The 21658-nt window shown below is 34.7% G+C and overlaps 1 protein-coding gene across 1 annotated transcript in view; it reads left to right on the top strand.

The window, feature by feature from the left end:
* The window catches only part of LOC148663648 (nuclear GTPase SLIP-GC-like), a 33147-nt gene extending 20139 nt beyond the window's left edge, over positions 1-13008 (top strand). Inside the window, exons 12-21 of the mRNA XM_088630881.1 lie at positions 2973-3018; positions 3809-3904; positions 4501-4621; positions 5315-5442; positions 8742-8896; positions 9162-9285; positions 10203-10311; positions 10586-10719; positions 11309-11396; positions 12293-13008. Coding sequence (XP_088487007.1) covers positions 2973-3018; positions 3809-3904; positions 4501-4621; positions 5315-5442; positions 8742-8896; positions 9162-9285; positions 10203-10311; positions 10586-10719; positions 11309-11396; positions 12293-12360 — 1069 coding nt within the window. The 3' untranslated portion in view covers positions 12361-13008. The remainder of the gene's footprint in view (positions 1-2972; positions 3019-3808; positions 3905-4500; positions 4622-5314; positions 5443-8741; positions 8897-9161; positions 9286-10202; positions 10312-10585; positions 10720-11308; positions 11397-12292) is intronic.
* The last annotated feature ends 8650 nt before the right edge of the window (positions 13009-21658 follow it).

The raw sequence follows: 21658 nt of genomic DNA on the forward strand, positions 1-21658 counted from the left end.
TTGTACTCGTTAATGTCCGATGACATACAAGTGGAAAGATTACAGATTTTAATCGTCTTTTTTCTGAACCAGGGAAAATCTGATCATGTTTCTCTATAACAATAATAAAAAACTTTATTTTACATTATTTTACATATCCCGCTTACACATCGCACAACTTTAATAAATCTATTCTTTATTAATACTTTATTAATACTTTATTAATACTAAATTAATACTAAATAAACAATACTAAAAATACTACAGCAAAGAAGTCACTTGATTTTTGGAACATTTAGCATTTAACATGCTAATGTGTTGGTGTAACAGTCCAGGCGTGGCAAGCTTCCAATGTCAACTCGACTCGATTGGAAGACAATGAACGTATTCTAGCCCTAAATGAATTAATAGCAAACATGGTTTACATAAAAGACATTTTTCCAAGAAAGTTTATAATAATACGATCTATAGTTGAAATCTGAGCCTAAATATAAAGAAAAAGCATTTTCAGAGAGCAATCACGCTGTGTTTATGTAGAAAAAGCGATTAGCTTTATGAGCAATCTAATTACCTATTCGCTTAAAATGCTATATAAAATAAAGTTTATTTAAAGATGAATGATAGGTGTCGCAGTTTAAATAATGTTCGTAGTAGGGCTTGGACAGATTCCAAGTGCATTTTTGCAATTTACGTTGCATTGTCCAATGTGCTGCTGTAATACAGTTTAGAATACAGTAAGTCTAAAATGTAGCAGCTTTATTTATGGGTTGCAATTTAGAAAAAGTCAAAAACTGCACTCAAAATGCAATTTAGAGCTTTCTGGCAAGAGGAGACACCCAAATTATAATGTAACATGCCACTGTTTGTGCATGAACAAAGTTATACTGCAATTTTCCTTAGATACGCGATTAAAAAAAATATTTTTTTTGAATCCCCGGCAGAACACATTCCATAAGAATCAGCGCTTTTATACAGTATATCGCCTTTAAACACATATATTTAAACACGCGTTTACGATTTAAATCAAAACGCGATTCAAATCAATATAAATGTTTATTTTGTAACGCATAGGTGACTATTCATTGTTATTAAAAAGACTTAAATTCGATCATGTTGTGATATTTAGAAATATAAATTTGTTTGGTGCGAGTGAGGTTTTATTTAATCTCTGACCAAGGGAAACGATTCATTTTTTCAAAGAAATGTTTGTTAAAAAATGAAGTCATAGTTCCATGGGATTCAATCACAGACCATGTGACATGGGAGTCAGGAACCTAACCCACAGCGCCACCAGCGCCGTCACATGCTGAGTGCTGAAAAAGCACTACAGAAACATTATCGACAGACAATGTACAGATTTGATAAAGCTATAAAATAATGTAATTAGGCACAGAACACGTTTACAGCACAGTACAATAATAAATGCTGACCATGACTTTAGAAGCATAAATTACCTTACACTCAATTTAAACACAAGCTGTCTTAAGCCCTCTAAGCTGGTTCATACAGAAATGTAGAGAACCAGGCTCAGAACACACAGCTTCATTAGCGAATACATATGCAGGACAACTGGAGAAGACGTTTTACAGTGGATGGATTTTTAGAAACATCCCATCAGTGACATCACTGAAGTCAACTCCTAGGTAACTGTCGTGTGGATAGTTTCACAAGAATCAGACAAAGGTTTAAGCATCGCTTGTTCTAGATAAAACTGCAAAAAAAAACAACAACCCATAATGTACTTCTTTGCGGCTCTGTTTGCCCAAATCATATATTCACAACGTGAAATTAGAAAATAATATTACGTAACCAAAATCCGCAATATGGAAACAGAACCTGTGTAATTGTTGACAGATGATGTACTCGTAACAGTTTTACAAGACGACCGACAACATTTAAAAAATGACTTGTATGTACTTGATATCTCTAATCAATCCACTGCACTGCATTAAAACAAAACGAAAACTAAAACGCCCTGGGCATACCATTTCGCGCTTCTTATCAGTTGCTCAAAAGTAATTTGACCGTATGAAATGCATAATATAAACCTATAAACATATACGTGAGCAGTACTTAAGCACTGTAGTATCGGTGTTAAGACATACCTCTCAAATACTGTAAATCAAGTTAAAGATATCTCAAGACCGATTCTGGTCATAATGAAACCATGTTTCGTGTATGTTTTCTTTAAAGTACCGAGACCAGCCATATACTGTATGTTTATGTTCCAAAATTAATATTGTTTATGGTCTTCACGCGCGTTGCAGTATGCTCCTATTCTTTTTATGCTCAGGCACTAAGATTTCCCTTCAGTGGTAAAATTCCATATAAATATTCAATACTACAACGGGCACAGTAAAGACGTTTACTGTAAATCTTTCTACGACAGACCAATGGACCACGAGTGCCCCTGTTGGTCAATCAATCACGTACCGCGGTATTTTGTGTCAACGCGCGTCATAATGCGCGACGCCGTAGCCAATTACCTCCGGTACGTGTCTGTACCGCGCACTTTGAATGGCTGCATCTGTATGTCAGGAATAAATTAAGGGTCCAGGAGTTGTGACTGGTTACTTTAGATATACTGTAAATTTAATAATGACAACACAAAAAGACTGATGTCTCCCAATTAAACATACAGTGACAACTTCCAAATCCAATTCCCATTTCCAGTTTACATTTTTCATTTTCCCATTATGAATTTCATTCCAAGGGCAATATTATGTTATGTTATGAACACCACCACTACAAGATACTTAGAGGGATAAAAATAATAGGTCTTTACTAATGTGCTCTAGAAAGTGTCCTTTGATTCTTGTGGGCAGCTGCTTTCACAGCTGTCACACAGCTAGGCTCACTGTAAGATCTAAAATCAAACTGTGAGGACCATGAAGTAAATATTCCAGTCACACTCTCCAGTTGAAAAAGTATGCAAATTATTGAATGCAGAATTGTCTAACAGTCATATGAGTAATTTTTAATTTTGTTTTCAGACAATTCAACATTACCAATGCAGACCTTGGACTCGCACCCAGTGAGGTAAATAAAAATTGTACACTACTTTTTTAAATCATATATTTTTTAAATATGATTTCAATCAGTACCCAACACATGCTGTTGTAATCTAAAAAACATTTTTTTCTCACCAGATCAGTATATGTATTGCCAATTCATTGCCACTAAATAAGATGTTTTATACAAAAAATATAATTTTAGTTTTAATATCCACTTACAAAGCTTTCATATTTTCACTTAAATCCGTTAGCAAGATATAATTTTCAAATACATAACAACTTAGATGTTTTGACACTTGATTTTGACCTTTATTGTCTACTGTGGCATGGCAGAGCGTAAAATGTTCATTTCTCTAAAAAGCTCAGCTGTTAGCTCACCGTTATTTTTTTCTACCCATCTACAGCAACATGAGAATGTGGGGCCTGCATTAATGGCTGCAGCTGTCCGATTTCAGCTCAGCTATAAGAATTCCTCACGCAGCTGCATTGCATTCAGTCAAAACTTCGCTTGTAGCCACAGGGCTAAGGTGCCTACTACTTTGCTCCTCATGAAAGCATTTTTTTCCCTGTTCTCAAGTCTGTCTTTATTTTTCTAGCCACGCTCAGCTTTTTTTTCTCTGGCTGTCTCAAGAGTATTGAAGAGATGCCCCTTCAGCTGCGACACTGATCTTATGCCGGTGCCTCTGTCTACCTCACGGAGACTCAAACCAGCATTTGCTGTGGCTCCCAGAACCACATTGCTACACCGCATACAGTGTACATCTTGATCTGTCACATAATGTAACCTTCCTAATACATTTCTCTTTTTTCCAAAGCAATCGGATAAACAGAAGGAAAAAGAAGCTGCTATAGGGTTCCGTAATCAAAAATATAAAGAGAAGATACAAGAGCTCCTGGACAAAGAAGCAAAGGCAAGATCTTGTATTTGAAAAACATAAGAAAGGCAGCTGGTCATTCGGTAGAACTAAAAGTTACAGAGTGGCTGTTTTCCTTAAATCACAAGTGAGAAACAGCTTTATTGCTTGAATTAGGCAGCTGCAGATCATGCAAATGTAAAGCAGAAATCATGTACCAGGTTTAAAGACTATTGTCATATTGCCAACATTTCGAAATTCGAATTCAATAGTTAGGTAAAATTCTAATAATGAAACAAGCAGATGAATATAATGGAAATACAGCCCACAATAATTTGGCTTTAGCTTGCCTGTCTGAGGATATTACTTGTTGGAGATCAGGACTGTCATATCCCCTCAAGAGCATCCCCAAAACACCAACGCAAATTTTGAAACACTGTGCTAAAATAAAGTCAGTTCAGTTTGTCTGAGCAGAATGTGTGTGCAGCCTGTAATAAAGGAGACGTGCATATGATACAGGCTTGCGTTTTTTAAAGAGTTGATTTGGATATGCAGTGTTTTGAGGGAACACTGATGGTGAATAAAGCAAATTCCAAACCATGTGAACCTTGCAAGTACATCAAGATAATGACTTACCAGAATGCCTCTTTCAGAAATGCCTCCTCGGAGATGAAGAGGAATCAGAAAATGTTTTTAATGTATACACAGTGAGTTCCCAAGAGTATATGAACATACGGAAAGGAAGGACAGCAATCATGAAAGAGAATGATACAGGTAAGCGAAGACATGTAAAACAATAGGGTAACCAGACCTTTTGTGCTGAACAACCATTCTACCAGTTGTACTGTTATTTACAGGGATTACAGAACACTTCCAACAATCGTTCAAGGCAGGAGAAGTACACATTGACTGGGACATTTCAACTGTAGTGCTTTTGCAATAAAATTACACAAATTGTTACTAGCCAAATAATTACAGGACAATAAGTCTTTCTTTTTGTTATGTATGGAGATATTTAAGTGATACAACTGTAGAATCATATAAAGTGACTGAGTCCTGATGTTGGTGAAAGAAAAATAATTTATTTTGCATGCATACAGGAGAGCAGCTTTCATTGCTCAGTGCTTTTTATACACAGTGACAGACAAGCTTCCTACTTTTGACATAGATTACCAAATCCCTAAAATGAACCATCCGTTCTCATGCAAGCTCGGATAGAGAAAAAGAACTCCTTATTAGGACTTTTTGTTATTGCTTACATTTGCAGAACAGGACATTTGACTTCCCTTTTACTGCATTTAAGACATGAGCTGTATTTTTCCACTGACCTATAGATGCCCCCATGTATGTTTCCACTTGCCAGGGTTAATAGCAGTTAGGAAGCTAAAACATAGGCAGTTTGTTAGCTATTATAAAATGTATAACATTCCTGTAGAACTAAATCAGTATCATTCCTTTTATTTCAAGAGCTGCCATTGCTTCATGAACACATCAGGAATATGGTGATCCAACACTCTCAGAAAGCAGAGAAGGACTATATCACTGAAGTGTTTGGTGTTCTCTCATGCCTCACTTTTTCAAAGGACAATGAAAAGGTACATGCTTAACATTCTATCAAATAATGCAGTTCTCGTGGACTTCACTTTGAGGCAATGAGTATTGTCAAAAACTTTGTGCTCATACTTTTATGCTGCAGCCACCTTTTAACAGAAATACTGCAAGCTGATTGGCCAAAGACCAATTACAAGACACAGGCTGCTCTTCAGAGAGATTCTGAGAGAGCAGCTGCATTATGAAATAGACAAGCTGATGCTTAAAAAAAAAGACAGCAAATTCAGCAGGGAAAAAATGATAAAAAATCAGCTATTTGAATCTTCAGATCTGGTGGTAGTTAGCCAGAATGAAGTCCGCTAGCTTTGAGAAATATGAGAAAAAGGATTTTTAGTTTAGGCTAGAATAAAGTGGTTAGCTGCTTGGAGTGCTCTAATGTTGGAGCATAGATCAGCTGAGAAAGCAGTCTTAAAACCAAATGAGCCAATTAAAAACTAGACTGGCTGCTTGATTGGAAGGTCTAATAGAGAGATGTCCTGAATTCATTCCCATGGGATCGGAGGAAGGTTTAGAGCTTGTGCAAATGTTCAGGTCTCCTCTGGCAATAGCAGGACGCAAGTCAGTCCCAGTCCTGGTGGAACTCATACAGGATTAAAGTGAGCCCTGACATAACATATTAAAAATAAAGAAATTATAAAAGCTGAAACCCTGACAACAATATATAACAACAGTATATATATATAAGAGTTCAATAGTAGCATAAAATATAAAGGTCAAACTATACAAGAAGTATAAGGTACATAAATAATTGCACATTATTTTTATCTGAGTACAGTCCTCAGACAGTTGTTTAGCAAGGTAATATTGTAATACCCACAAAACACCTAAACATACTAAACATGTGTACTTTAAGTATATCAAAATACTGTGCAAAGGCATGGTGTATGTTTGGGAAAGATCTGTTTGGATTTGTATAATGAAAATTATTTCCTGGACTTGTTAATGTCAGAACTAAATACAGATCCAGTCATTCAAAATACGCGAAGTACGCTGCGTCAAAACGCGGTAGGCGTGGTGCATCATAATGCATCATACCGCATGTTAATGATAATAGTATCCAGGAGCACCTTTGAAACCGCCAGGTGGAGCTAATAAAGCATCATGTCTCATGTACAGCATTTGAGCTGTCGCCAAAAAGATATTAATAGTATTAATAATGAATAACTTTGGACAGGCTGTAAGCTCAAAGTATTACCATGGTCCACTTTCTTTGTAATCGTCTGCATTAGTTTAACTCTTTCATCCGTGATTAAGTGATAATCAGCTGAGCCCTTTTCAGCTGTAGCTTAAGTTCTGAAGTGGTGCATTGGGTTAGGTGTGTGCATTGCATGCAGGTTATGGGTTCAAACCAAGCTGTTGCCATGATCTTTATTTTAACAAATAAACATTTCTTTGAAAAACGAAACTAGTAAATATTATCGACACTATATTGAATTTGTTGGTATTTATAAATATCACAACACACTCAAAGTTAAGAGAGTTAAGTGATTAACCTTTTCTATGAATACTTGAGCGCTATCGCAGTACAAAAACCTCATACTTTTTCGAATCCGCTAAATAGGGAATATAATATGGAATTGCTTATCTAAAGAAATTAATAACTATATTAATTTAAGGATCTAAATATATGCATTTATATAGCTGGTAGTGTCACTGTAATCCACCTTCTTTGTAAACAGGTTTTATTTTTAATTTGACTCATTCACGCATGATTACTTTAGAAACATTTTTAAACTGTTTGTTCTACTGTATGTAGGCGATCAGAGTTCAATACCTGGTTCAGGCAAAAGTTTTTCTTCTAACAAAGAGTTTTTTAAAAATTAAATATTAAATATGACGTACACTAGGTTAACATTTTTGTGTTTTTCATATTCAATGTTAAGTGATATTTATAATGAACAAAAAACGTGAATGACACAGAGCCTGCAATCTACAGATTTAAAGATCGCGATTTGTGAAAAATTTCACAACTTTTATTTAAACAATATGTAGTACCTGGTTGTATTTTTAGAAACCTTAGTTTGAATAAAGTGGATCCCAGGTGCAAGTGACTTCATAACGCGAGAAGGCATTATGCTATATTTTTTATGCATCAGTTGAAGCCTTCTGACTATATACAAAAAAAACAGGATTCACTTTTTTCTGTCTCTTCCTACTCTCACTCACCTGTTACGATTCGGGCACAGAATGGTTACAAATGGGAAGAGGTCAGACAGGCAGGGGGAAGGGTGAGGTGTGAAACTGTTACCTGTCCTGGGTAAAGTGGTTAGAAAATAGGTGGATTTAAATGCAATTGGTACAAATGGGGGGTTAAGAAAATCAGGAATTGACTGAGCAGTTAAAGTCATAAGTAAAATATTTATTTTTATCCCCCAACTTGTTTAATGACTTCTCCAGAAAATACCCAAGAGGTTGGTATAATTAGAAACACATTCTCTGGCACATCTTCTGTGAAAAGAGTACTAATCCAGGCACACTTGGTTGAACAAATATCCATTATACGTTCAAGACACAAACTACACTGCACACAACAAAACATACAGCACACAAGTTACTCTATGTGCACTATTTGCAAACATGGCTTTCAAAGGCCTAACATTCTGATCACCCAGAAAAAAAAAATCCAGCCTTCTATGAATTATGAAACTTAATCTCTACAGAGGCCAAATAAGAGATCAGCTGCCTTCTAAATAAATGCGATACAATACAACCAGCAGTTGAATCTCTCTCTCTGCACATCGGATGCCACAAAATAAATGAGACCCTATCTCCCTATTCTAAAACTGCACCCAAAAGCATGAAAGATGTTTCTAACTGAGGTATCTTTATCCAGGAAACCCAAGTTCTCTAAAAGCACAGAATACCAAGCTCTCTCTACCAAGTTCAAATAATTAGCTGTAGTCAGTTATTGTTTGAATGATCATGAAGTAGGGACTCCCGCCTGGCACAAGCTTCAACTCCCAACATTTTTCTTATCTTTTCCTGTCTCTCTCCCTGTTGTTCTCCTCTTCTTATTCACTGTCCTTGTTATGATGTTATATTGTTTGGTTCTGTACTGCTCATTGACAATTATTAACCCACAACATCCCTAGGTATACCAAGGTAAACTTTACAATTGTTTCTCCTCAAGGGACCTCCCAGACTGCAACAAACACCCTCTCAGTTTTGAAGCTAAAAGTTTTTACTCTGCCAAGTGTCACAGACTTTATCTAACATCTAAGAGATACTTCTCAGACACCTAAAGCTGTAACACTATTTTATTGTTCTTTCAATGTAATCTCAGAAAATGAAAAATTTCAGAGGCTACCACAGGACACTCAAAGCTGTATGCCGAAGCAATGGAAGTTACAGCTCTTCAAAAGGACCAATTGATCTGAATTACACTTTGTCAAGACCAATGTACACATCTGTGAATAAAACATTTCTTCAAACATTCAGGTACAAAAAATGAAAGATTTGTATCTGTTTGCATAAATTCCATGTTAGTAAATACTGTACATTAGTATATATTCTATATAAGTAGAACTGTTTCACCTGCTCCAAACTTGTCACATTTAAAAAACAAGTTTTTAAAAATGTTTTCATGATATTTACCTTAGACCTCAGTTTCATTCCACTTAATATTAAATCTAAGAAAACAAGAGAACAGACTTAAAACAATTTCTTTGGGCCCTTATTTATTTAATTGTATTTTACTCCACAGAAATTCAAGGAGCTCCATCAATATTATCTTTGACAATGTTCTGTATGACTTTATTTCAAGTGAGAGGTTGAACAAGTATAAAAGTTCTAAAGTTTACCCACAAGTGGTGTTTGTGAAAACAGAGGTAAGAAGGCAGACTGATGTTCAGAGCCTTGCTAATTTTAGCTTATTTTATTATACAGAATAGTGTGCTGCTATAGTATTATATGTACCATTGATTTTTTTTTTCAATGTATATATTTAACACTTATCAATACTGTATTTAAGTGAGTGTCTGGATCTCAGAATTACCAAACTTATATATGAAATTGCTTGTCTTTCGGATGAGATGTTAAACTGAGGCCCTGATTTTCAGTGGTCATTTAAGATCCCCCGGCATTTCTCGATAAGAGTAGAGAGTTATCCCGGTGTCCGGGCCAAATTTGTCCCCTCAGCCTTTACCGTGGCCTCAAAACTGTCCCCATGTATGATTGGCACTTGCCCTGCGATGGACAGGGTGTACCCTGCCTTGCGCTTGTTGCTTGCCGGGTAGGCTCCGGCCTCACCGCGACCCTCACCTTGAAAAGCGGAGTGAAAGTGGATGGATGGATATATGAAAATATACTTAACAGGTCAGGCAAGTTGAGAATCTACATATTCCATATATCTTTTTATTTTTAATTTGGAACAAGAAGTTATTTCATTCTTGTTTTCAGTGCCTTGCAGAAGAACACAGAGCCTTCCTATAATGTCCCATTTGATAAAAATAAAAAAACATTTTTTAAAACTCTGTGTCTTTTTTTAAAACATTAATTCACGATGGAGTGAATCAGTGTTAGTATGACTGAGATAAAGTGAAATGGGAAGATTAAAAAATGATAAGTAGAAGCTAAGATACAGTAGTCCATACATTCTCCTTTCGATCACCTGTGGCTTTAAAGCAACAAAATGTGAAAACTGAAAAGTAGAAAAATCACATTCATTAGTAGGCATAAAGTCAGCTGAAAGTCTGAATAGAATATCATAAAGCAGATTATTTTTGTGAATTTATGTTTTATTCAGCTAAAAAGAATACTGAGTGAATTGGAAAAGGAAATCCGCTACATAAAGAAAAGCATCAACAACTCTCTCAGTGACTCAATCAAGAAAATCATGCAGCCAGCTTATGAGGGTAAGTGACTTAACTTTTTAAGAATGTATGGAAGAAAGGAAAAAATGTTGACAGCAGTGAGCATGTTTATTTACTATGCCCTGTATGAGTAATACTTATAATTTTGCTAATACCAGAAGGATAACAATCACTTTATATTAATTTGGTCAAACACAAATTGGTTGTTACTATGCTTACATATACATGAAGTTGATTTTAAATTAGTTTCATTATATACAAAACTAAATGAATATAGAATTTTCTTTTTTAAACTTTTAAAATTCTTGTATTTCAGAGGCATCAAAAATCTCTGGAACTCATGCCTTTAAGAAAATTCAGAAAACTCTTGAAGACAGAATTGTATCATCACAAAATACCATGTTCCAGAGGGCCAAGGAAGAGATGTTGCACAGATTTGATGACCTCAAGGTTCGTTTTCCATCAACACAAGTCTGTAACGTCCTGAAGATTCTCATTAAATCAAGTCTCAAATGTGCCACTTCATATTGTCACACCCTGTGATGAAACATAGCCAGATGCATAAGAGAGACACCACGATTGCCATAAGGTTAAAATGGTTCTTTTTATTTACAGTGTTGAAAATGAGGGGAAAAAACCCCAATAAAAACACCAAATCAAATGAACTAAAACAACATTTTGACTGACTCATTCCCTCAAAGTTTCCTGGATAATAAGGCTTCCATTTTTTGGTCAACCTTTACATTTTCTGCAACTGAATGAATTTTCAATAATTAACGTTCATAATTAATGTTCATGTATATAATGAAGGCTAAAGACTATATATAGCTGTTACACCAGAGGAGAATGGATGGTAGCAGTTAACATAATGTGTCAAGACTCCCAATATGAAGTATTATATTATTTCAATGAATATTAAGTTTTCTAAAGGTTATCCTTCAGAGTTTTTTGTGTTTTATATTGCTTTCCAAAAAACATTTTTTTCTAGTTAAAATATCTTAATCTAATGTTGATTTATTCATCTTTTTTAATCTTTTAGAAATTGGTAAATAACAGAATCAAAGAAAAAATGAAAGAATCAATCACTCTGGCTCTAAATCAGTCTGAAGTGGATGAAACTTTCCCAGGTAATAATACTCAATATAAATGTTATATTTTTGCTCTGTTTAATAAAGTAAGTTGTTTCAATTTGAATAATGATTTATTATTTATGAAAAAGATGAGAGACACGATGTGTACAAAGAGTCCACTCAGTTCAGTTTGGAATTAATCAAAATATCCTGCATTGTAATACATCGTACTTAATATAATATAATTAATATATATCAATATACTTTGAATTAACAGTTTAATCTAAAGTTTAAGTTTAGTGAAAGAAACAGTTTATTACATTGATTGATTTAAAGAAATTTTTGTTAAGCAATGTTAACCTAGTCCTCATATTGTTAACCTTACTACTTTCAATTTTTTAATTATTTGAGATAACTAATTACAACTAATTCACATATATTCAGTAAAGTAATTTCATTATTACATTGCACTGTTATGCTTTATGTCCAAAAAATGACTCCAAAATTATTTAAATTTTATATACTTTTTAAATATGCATTTGGGTATATACTTCCTTAGATAACTTAGAGAAAGAAAGCTGAACAAGTAAAAAATATTTTGAATATTCACCATACCGCCATCATTATTATCTTTATGGTTGGTAGATTACAGATTAGCCACAGTACACTCAACTGACCAACCAGTGTTCTTTTGTCTATTGATGATAGCAAAACAGTTCAGCATTTTGGAGGGAATTTGGTTGTGATTCTGATAAAATGAAGATAATTTATGTTTAAAATATATGAAACATTTAAAAATGCAAAACATGTAATTTTTAAGAGCATTGTTACTAAACAAGTACAGTATAATAATGCTTATTTTTGTAAAATATTAGCTTAGTTTTCTTAGCATATGTGCCTATAAAGCTTTGTGTTGTGATATTATATTTTTTTCTGTTTTCTTTTTCTTGCAGATATTCGAGATGAATTTAAAACAATAAAAAAATGCTGCAAAGACTTACAAATCACCATGTGTGAATAAAAAAATTAGTTAAAATGCCAATGAAGTCTGACAATATAGAGTATTGTATAGGAAGAGTTGTTTGAGCGGCATTCTTTTAAAAGAATAATTGTACTTATTTTTCTACTGCTACTTGTTTTCTTATAATAGATTCTTCCAAAGCTTAATTTGATCATTAATTGTTTTTTTCATAATACTTTGAATGGTGTGTTAATGATTTTTAAGTAAAAATGATGCAGGTTTTAAATATGGATTTAATTTTATTATTTATAACATTTTCTAGTGTTGTGATGGGTGATGTACAGTAAACGTGCTACTTTTCATAATGTTTCCTACTTGCTTTTTGTTATTCTTCGATGATCTATCCAAGTTAGATGGAATCTTTACCCTCAAGAATTTTGTTACAATGCCTTTAATTTCCGATTTGTCTTTTGCTTAAAGGGGAAGGATTTACATGAGTTTAATTAAGTAATAAATCAATTCTAAACTTTTTGTATCCTACATACTGTGATATAGTTAAAGATAATTAAATAGTTAAAACTTTAGTTTTAATAGTTAAAATTGTTTTTCTTTATAGTTAAAACTGAGTAAACCAGAAACATTGGTATTACTATAATTCATTCTGTAATGTACATAAACGTTTTCACAAGGAATAAAAATGTTTGAGAATCTGATGTGTTGTGAGTGGTTATCAAGGGGAAACACCAATGCAGAATTCTAAAATGAATTTAAGACCAAGTTCGATCAGCTGTGGTTTCACCCAAATTGAGTGGGAATCTGATGAATGAAAACCGTGTGTGATGCAGACCTGCACTTGTTTTGATTCAGATGCAGTGCCTGGGAAGCACATGCTGTGTATGACAAAATACAATCAGGTGCAGCAGTGGCTTTGATTGGAACTCTATGGTGGGCAGCAGAAGCAGAAGCTGCTGGGAAATGTAGAGTAGTTTAAAGTGGTGATGCAGAAGAACAAATTTTAAAGTGGGGGAAGGCCCACACCGGCCATATGGACACCAGCAGAACAAAAGGTAAATGGCGACAGGATCATATCAATGTAGCTCCCTAGGCCTGACTAGGGACAGCAGAGCAATGAATGGGGAAGTCCGGATCAGTCAAAGACTGGGGGCTCCTATAAAAGAGAGTGAAAAGAAGTATTGGAAAGAGGGGAAGAGACAAAACAAGATGAGGCAGTAGGTGCACTGGGTTAGCCATGGTAAGGGAAGGGAAGAAAATGGTGCTGAATTAGGAGGAGAGAGGAGGTTCTACAGTTGCTCAGTTTCCGGGAGACTTGTTGAAAGAAAAAAAAAACAGATGGCATGGTTAATGGTGAGCAGTTGATTTACTGTGGCACACTGAGGCTGGAGAGGCAAGAGTGACTCAGGTTCTAATGGACACAATTAAAATATGGTCCCAGCAATGTCAAAGTACATCTATAGCAAAGTAGTTGACTGCGTGACAGGATGTTTGATGGCACTGTGTTCAGTCAAGGAATTTCTATTTTGGAGAAGAGAAACGGGACATTAAAAATTGAACTCCACCCAAACGTCTGTTCAAGTAGTTCCATTTTGATGCCATACAAGTTAAAAATAGTTTTTTTTTTGCTATTTGGGAACAAATGGAACCCTTACTACTTGAAATAATGGAAACAGTGAACCACTCTCTCAAGGAGAGATAAGAGTTGTATAACACAGCTATGAAACTATTTGGCCATAAATGAAGTGGTGATTCTCAAATCAAGAGAATAGATTCACCAAATCCAGAGACAAGGCCATACATTTGGGGCCACTACTTAACAGGAATGCAAGAAAGGACTTTTGAACCGAAGCTTAACAAGATACTGCACAACAATACCTAAAACTCATCTTTGTATACACATGCAGCCATTCAAAACAAGGGGAGTACGCTGCGGTACAACGTGGTGGGTGTGTTGCATCATTTCGCATCATATTGCATTTCACCTTATGCAAATTAGATTACATTAATAGTATCCAGAATCACCTTGCAAAACCGACAGGTGGCGCTACTAAAGTTCAGCCTCTCATATACAGCATTTGAGCTGTCGCCAGAAAACACCTGGTTTTGAATCCCGATCACTGCTGAGGGACAATCTATATTCAATTAAGAATTTAAGTTGTATACTCTTTAGACTTTTAAATTTAAACTGTGTATTACAGCATGTTAATCATTAAACATTAAAAAGTTGGTATATTTTATGAAAGTAAGATTGCTCAGTTGGACAAAAGTACACAACCAACCACCTTTCTCAAAAATATTTTAATTATGCAGAAATATTTTATGCATCAAAGTCTTTATCGAAGATATTACTAATAGTATTAATTATGAATGACCTTGGGCAAGCTGTAAACTCAAAGTATTACTCTGGTCCACATTTTTGTAACCATCTTTGTAAACGAAAATCAGTTTTTCATTGACAAAAAGTAACACCACAGCATTTCATTGATCCGATCACGTATTCATTTCCAATCATACAAAGTATGTTATAAGAATCTCTGATTCACCATGCCTTTCACATGCTCATAAACTATATTAATTTAGGAACATAAACATATTATGTAAACTGTATGTGGCTGGTATTGGTAGTTTAAAGAAAAAATACACACCAGTATTCCATTTCTCCCTAAACATTTTAAGCATCAAAGTCTTATATGTGGTTATTTTGGAAACGTTTTTACGTGCTCCTTCTGACCATATTACGTTTATATACTTTGTGAGAAAAGTGATAGTTTTAACCTTTTCTGCGAATACACTCGATATCGGCGTAAACAAAAGCATACTTTTAAAATTTGATTAATAGGGAATATAATATGGAATCATGTATCTAAAGAAATTAATAACTGTAGCACAAACAGTAGTATAAGACTTTCCTGATTTATAACCATGGGGTCGTGTGTTCAAACCCAGCTGTCACTATAAGTTTTCTTTTAACAAATAAACATTTCTTTGAAACACTAAAATAGCAAATATTATGGACACTATTTTGACATTTTTTATATTTCTAAATATCACAACATGTTCATACTGTATGTACACAGTGGTACTGCAGGGTGTAGGGCGCAAACCCACGTGAGCCCAAAAGCCCTACATTATTAATAATATTTTCTGTCGCATTAACATGGGAATGTTCCTTTTTTACAAGTTTAAAAAGAGGCGATACACAAGTGTCCCCTCCTTAACACTTCAGTTTACAGAGAAACTTCACCAGTGCCTCACAACATTGTCCAATAATACTCTTCTTGTGTCTAATTTTTAAGTTTAGCAGGATTTAAGCTACAGTATATGAATATAATTACATTGTTATTAATATATTTAGATATGCGATTCCATATTATATTCCCTATTAATCAAATTCTAAAAATGTCAATATAGTGTCCATAATATTTGCTATTTTAGTATTTCAAAGAAGTCTTTCAAAGGCTTGAGGCCTCTGTTAAAATGCCCCACTGGATAAAGTGTTTGTAAAGAAACCAGTTTTACAACTCTTTTCCTCCCCCTCTTCATTTTCAAAGTAGAATAGGCCAACCTTCCAATGAAAGACAGTCCCTCTTCCCCCCACGGACAGACTGACAAATGTTTTATTAATAAAAAGAAATTCACAATGCAAAGCTGTGTCAGTCTTCTGTGTAAAAAAATCAGTTTGTACATCATGGGTGCTCTTTTTAATAAGCTGCTGAGTAAACAATAGGATTTTTCGTGCTGTCAGTTTTATGTAGAGGCTGTGAAAAATTCCACAAGTAGAGGTCTTTAAAATGTGTTTGGTTTGAAGGCTGTGTTTTATCGCATTCACTACTTACCAAACTGTATATGGCTGGTATTGGTATTTTAAAGAAAAAATACCAGTATTCCACCTTCTTCCTATACATTTTAAGCATCATTTTAAGCATCAAAGTCTTACATGTGGTTATTTCGGAAACATTTTTATGTGCTTCATTCAGAGCACCCTACATTACAAACTGGTATTTTTTACAAACTTACACAAAGATTCTAAGATGATCACAAGGAAGTGTATTGCATGTCTAATGGTCTAACCCCATTATACCCATTTTGATTAAAATCACAAACGGGTGTTTTATTAAATGCTTTTATTGATTCACAATCTGACAATGCAAACTGGGTTAAAGTTAGCTTGAAGTTCGAAAACGATCTTGGCATGCCTGTAGTGCTTTCAGGAAACTTCCTAGAGTTGTGAGAACACTTACTTTGTGTATAAAGTACATTGTGAATGTTTTCACAGCCTTCACTTTGTCTTTTACATGCCATTTTTCTGACCAAGCATGAATATTCTTATGTCCATATCTTTACAAGGGAAACACAGAACACCTTCAAACCAAATGGATTTTAAAGACCACAACTTGTGGAAATTTCCACAGCCTCTGTATCAAAATATCAGTGAGCTAATTATCTGTTTTTAAACCTCCAGTTTTTTATCCATGTGTAATTATGCACTAACTGGAACCGTGGCACTTTTCCTCCCCCTCTACATTCTCACAGTAGAATAGGCGAATCTTCTAATGAAAGACAGTCACCCTTCCCCCCACGGACAGGAAAAGTGCCCGCAGACACTTAAACTTAATATGGTCAGAAGGAGCACGTAAAAACGTTTCCACTATAACTGGTGTGTATTTTTTTATTTAAAACATCAAAACCAGCCATATACAGTTTGTAACGTAAGGATTTCTATATTTATGTCTTTATTTAGTGGTTACATTAGTGACAAAGGCTAAACTTTTAGCTTCAGTAACGCGTACTCCGTATGGCATACATGTTTGTAATGACAATATAGTGTATTTATAATATAATAAATAATATATATAATATTTACTGTCAGTAGTAATATCAGTGAACATGGTTTCATGGAGGGCTTCACAGATATTTAATTCAGGTAGATTGCCAGGCGAAAGGATTTGTAAATATATTTTGTTAAAGCAAGTCAGTTTTTTGCAACACATATAAGACATTTTTCCAAGAAATATCTGATGACGAGGAAGAAAAATCTATTGTTTTTCTTGCATAAACATGATTATTAACTATCAAAACCAGATTTTATAGCTTTTAAAGTCAAGCAATGTCTAAGTTAAGCAGGAACACATCATTTTATCTCATTTCTTTTTTAAAAATGAAAAAAAAAATCATTAGCCCAGCCTAAGAAGGGAGGTCTGCTCTCATTGACAGCTGACACTCCTCCATACACTTAAGTGAAGAATTAATAAGGCCAATGTAAATGTTGTATTTACAATTTGTTGATAAAAATGTTAAGCTCTCTAAAGCTTTCTCAGGGAGCTGTGTAAGCATGCGTAGGCAGCAAAAGATCAGCTAAACGGGGAAGAAAACACTTTCAGAGAAAATGTTTCAGGTGTGAAGAACACAGATCCCCAATGCAATTTCAACCAAACCTGTCCCCACACACCCTGCCCCCACTGCGATTAGAATATACACAAAGCACTGAAATCTTTCGAGTAGATGATCAGGTGTTTCGCAGACGTAGGCATATTACATAATTCAGGCTTTATGAACTCACACCTGGGATTCGATTAATTAGGGTTATTAATTATTAGAGTTCATAAAACCTGAGTTACGTACTATGCCTACATCTGCGAAACACCTTAAACACGGTACTTAATGCTACCTCAATTCTCAGGCGTGATTTTTTAAGCAAAAACCAGGCTAACAGGTTTGTTTTGTTAAATTGTTAAGCGCAGTGTCAAAATGTTTCCATATGAAAGGATTCATATGAAAGGCAGTGACATCACCGTCCTGAGGCGTGTGTGTGTGGCAGGCAGGTCGGTTTAGCCTTTGTCACTAATGAAACCACTAGATAAAGACATATAGAAATCCCTACATTACAAACTCCAAGCGTTTCATTTTGTCTATTGGTACAATATCGACAGCAGTGTAGTTACAAGGAACATGTCAAAATGTTTTCAAAAGAAACACATTTGAACAAGTTTTAATGATAATAGAGAAATAATAAGAGAGTCCCCATTACCCCCATTTAGATTTAAATTGCAAACATGTTTAACTAAATGTCTTCTCAGTATCTTAATTAACTTTAAACATAGCTTTCTCTCCATTTAGATTTATTTTTCATACCATCGTTAAACAAAGCAGGAGCATATTGTACTTCCTCTCGGGATCAAACATGGAAAGATAAGATTGTAATCGTTTTTATTTTTTAAAATAAATTTGAGAAAACTGTCATCTATACACAAAAGTTGTATTTATTTAATACCACTTGATAGTTATATTAATAGAGATACGAATTAAAGTTGTATACCGTTTATACTTTTAATCATTTTAAACTGTATTACAGCATCTTACACATTAAACATGAAAAAGTCCCTATATTTTATAAAAGCAAGATTGCTCAGTTGGACAGTATAAAGCAAGTATGTTTTAAGGTTTGTAATCACTATTATTGCAAGTACAAACACAACATAAATTAGAATGCTAAAATGCTAAATGTCAGTCTTCTGCTAAAAAAAAAACCACGGACATCATGATTTGAACATCTTTGGGTGCTGTTTTCAAAAAGATGTTGAGTAAAGAATATGAATTTTCCTGCTGAATGATAACAGGAAATAAAGAAAGTGTTTCAGAAATCAAACAAAGTTTTATTCCCTTGCTTGCAGTCTGGGTAATTGTTCTGCTTCTTATGGTTCTTATCGCATGAAGCAGTATTGAGCAGTATTTCTTGCGTAATTACACACTAACAAGAAACACATTGGTGAAAAACCTGAGGTTTACAAAAAGATAATTATCTCACTGATAGTTTTATGGAGAGGCTGTGAAAATTTTCACAAGGTCTTTAAAATGGATTTTGTGATATTTAGAAATACCAAAAAAATTAATATAGTGTTGATAATACTTATTATCAGTAATAATATCAATAGCAGTTTGAAATTATGCATTGTTATGTCCATAATATTTGCTATTTTAGTCTTGCAAAAAAATGATTATTTGTTAAAATAAAACCAATGGCAACTGCAGACCACAGACATATAAGTCAGACAACAGTATATGAATATAATTATATCATCATTAATTTGTTTAGATACGCGATTCCACATTATATTCCCTGTTAATCAAATTCTAAAAGTATGCTTTTGTTTACGCCGATAATGAGAGAATTCACAGAAAAGGTTAAAACATCACTTTTCACAAAGTATATAAACTTAATATAGTCAGAAGGAGCACGTAAAAATGTTTCCAAAATAAACACATGTAAGACTTTGATGCTTATAATGTTTAGGGAGAAAGTGGAATACTGGTGTGTATTTTTTCTTTAAAGTACCGAGACCAGCCATATACAGTTTACATAAAATATTTATGTTCCTAAATTAATATCATTTATGACCATTAGATGCAATATGCTCCTCTTCTTTTTATACTCTGCTACTAAAATTTCCCTTTAGTTGTAACATTCCATATAAATATTCAATACTAAGCAGATTAAAATGTGCACAGTAAAGAGATTAAATGATTAAATATTTTCACTACCAACTAATGCACCGCGAGTGCCCCTATCGGTCATTTTGGCCAGCCAATCACGTAGGTTGTGGGTACTTGCGTGCGGTACGGGTTTGTACTGTGCATTTTGAATGGCTGCATCTGTAGACCTCTCAACTGGGAGAGTGTGTGTAGGACTGTGCATTAAAAAGTCTTTCTAAACCTAATGTGCTAAAAAAAATAATATCCTAATGCATTCCTCCTCACAGTACCATACACTTGATTTCAACAACTGACTGAACCGGGGTTAAAACAGAACAACAAGCAGCAGCTCTTTAGCTAAAGAGCTGTGGGGATATGGAATAAACTATCCAGCCATGTTGTTGAAGCCGATACTCTGGTTTCTTTCAAGGAACAGCAGGCTAAGATCCTTGGATTAATAAATCAACTTCCAAATGACATAGGAGGCCTTTTGCCCATTTACTTTTTTTGGAACATCTTATGTTTTTGCATTGTAGGCACCACTAATAAGTAAACAGCCACCCTACACTGCAGAGCATTGTATATGTGCTCCTATTCTTTTTATGCTCAGCTACTAAGATTTCCATTCAGTGGTAAAATTCCATATAAATATTCAATACTTAAACGGGCACAGTAAAGACATTTAATTTACATATACATACTGTATACAGTACAGTTTGCATACAGTAATATGTTTATGTTTCTAAATCAATCTCTTTTATGAGCATGTGAAAGGCATGGTGAATCGGAGATTCTCAAAAATTACTGTACTTTGCATGATTGGAAACAGATGCGTGATTGCGAAATGCTGTGGTGTTACTTTTACAAAGACGGTCAATGAAAAAAAGAATGTGGACCAGGGCAATACTTTGAGTTTACAGCTTGTCCAAGGTCATTCATTATTAATACTATTAGTAATATCTTCAGTAAAGACTTTGATGGCGACAGCTCAAACATGAGAGGTTGAGCTTTATTAGCTCCACCTTGCGGAAATTCTGGATACTATTATTTTACTTCTGGTACCAGGTAGTATCATCACGTTCAAAAGCTACAGTATAATAAACTTTTTTATATATCCAACTGAGCAATCTTCCAAATGTATGTAATTTTTAATCGGTTCAATATTTAATATGCTGTAATAGTTTAAAATTATTAAAAGTGTAAACTGTCTACAACTTAAATACTGTAACTAGAAAAAGATTCTCCCTCATCATTGACAGGGTTTTAAAACCAGGTGTTTTCTGGCGATGGCCCAAATCCTCCACACACAACATTAAGTTTTCACTGCTCCACCTGGTGGTTTTACAAATTAGTGAAATCACACCACTGAGTTTTTCTTAAAAGCTGCGGTACCTTGCTTCCCAGAGGTGCTTTATTGGGTTTGTGCTGGGTGAGTAGGTTGAACAGTCCTGCACACAGATGCAGTGCCAAAGCAGGGAGATCCAGTAAATGAGCACAACCTGTGGCTGTGTGCCATCATGCATGAAAAGGTACAGTATATGGGGAAAAAATGTCTTGCACCATTACGGAGTTTTCACTAAACACTGCAGTCTTCATACTGTGCTGCCTCCATACCCTCACAACTCCAGCTCCAATATAGGTCCAGTTGTTCAGCACAACACTGATTGTACCTCTGCCTGTGTAGTACACACGCTGACTACAATTATACCACTTTAAGCAGCTTCATGCCAATGTGCATTTAGTCAATTGCTGTTGGAATGTTTTATGTGCTGCCATGATGTGTTGCCCTGTGCCAGTTATTCAGCACCAGGCTCATATGTACATGAGGCTGTGATGCCTTCATCCTGGAGCTGATGTGTACTGTGACCCCAGG

Source organism: Lepisosteus platostomus, chromosome 5, assembly GCF_059453375.1.
Source record: "Lepisosteus platostomus isolate fLepPlt1 chromosome 5, fLepPlt1.hap1, whole genome shotgun sequence".
NCBI classification, from domain to species: Eukaryota; Metazoa; Chordata; class Actinopteri; order Semionotiformes; family Lepisosteidae; genus Lepisosteus; species Lepisosteus platostomus.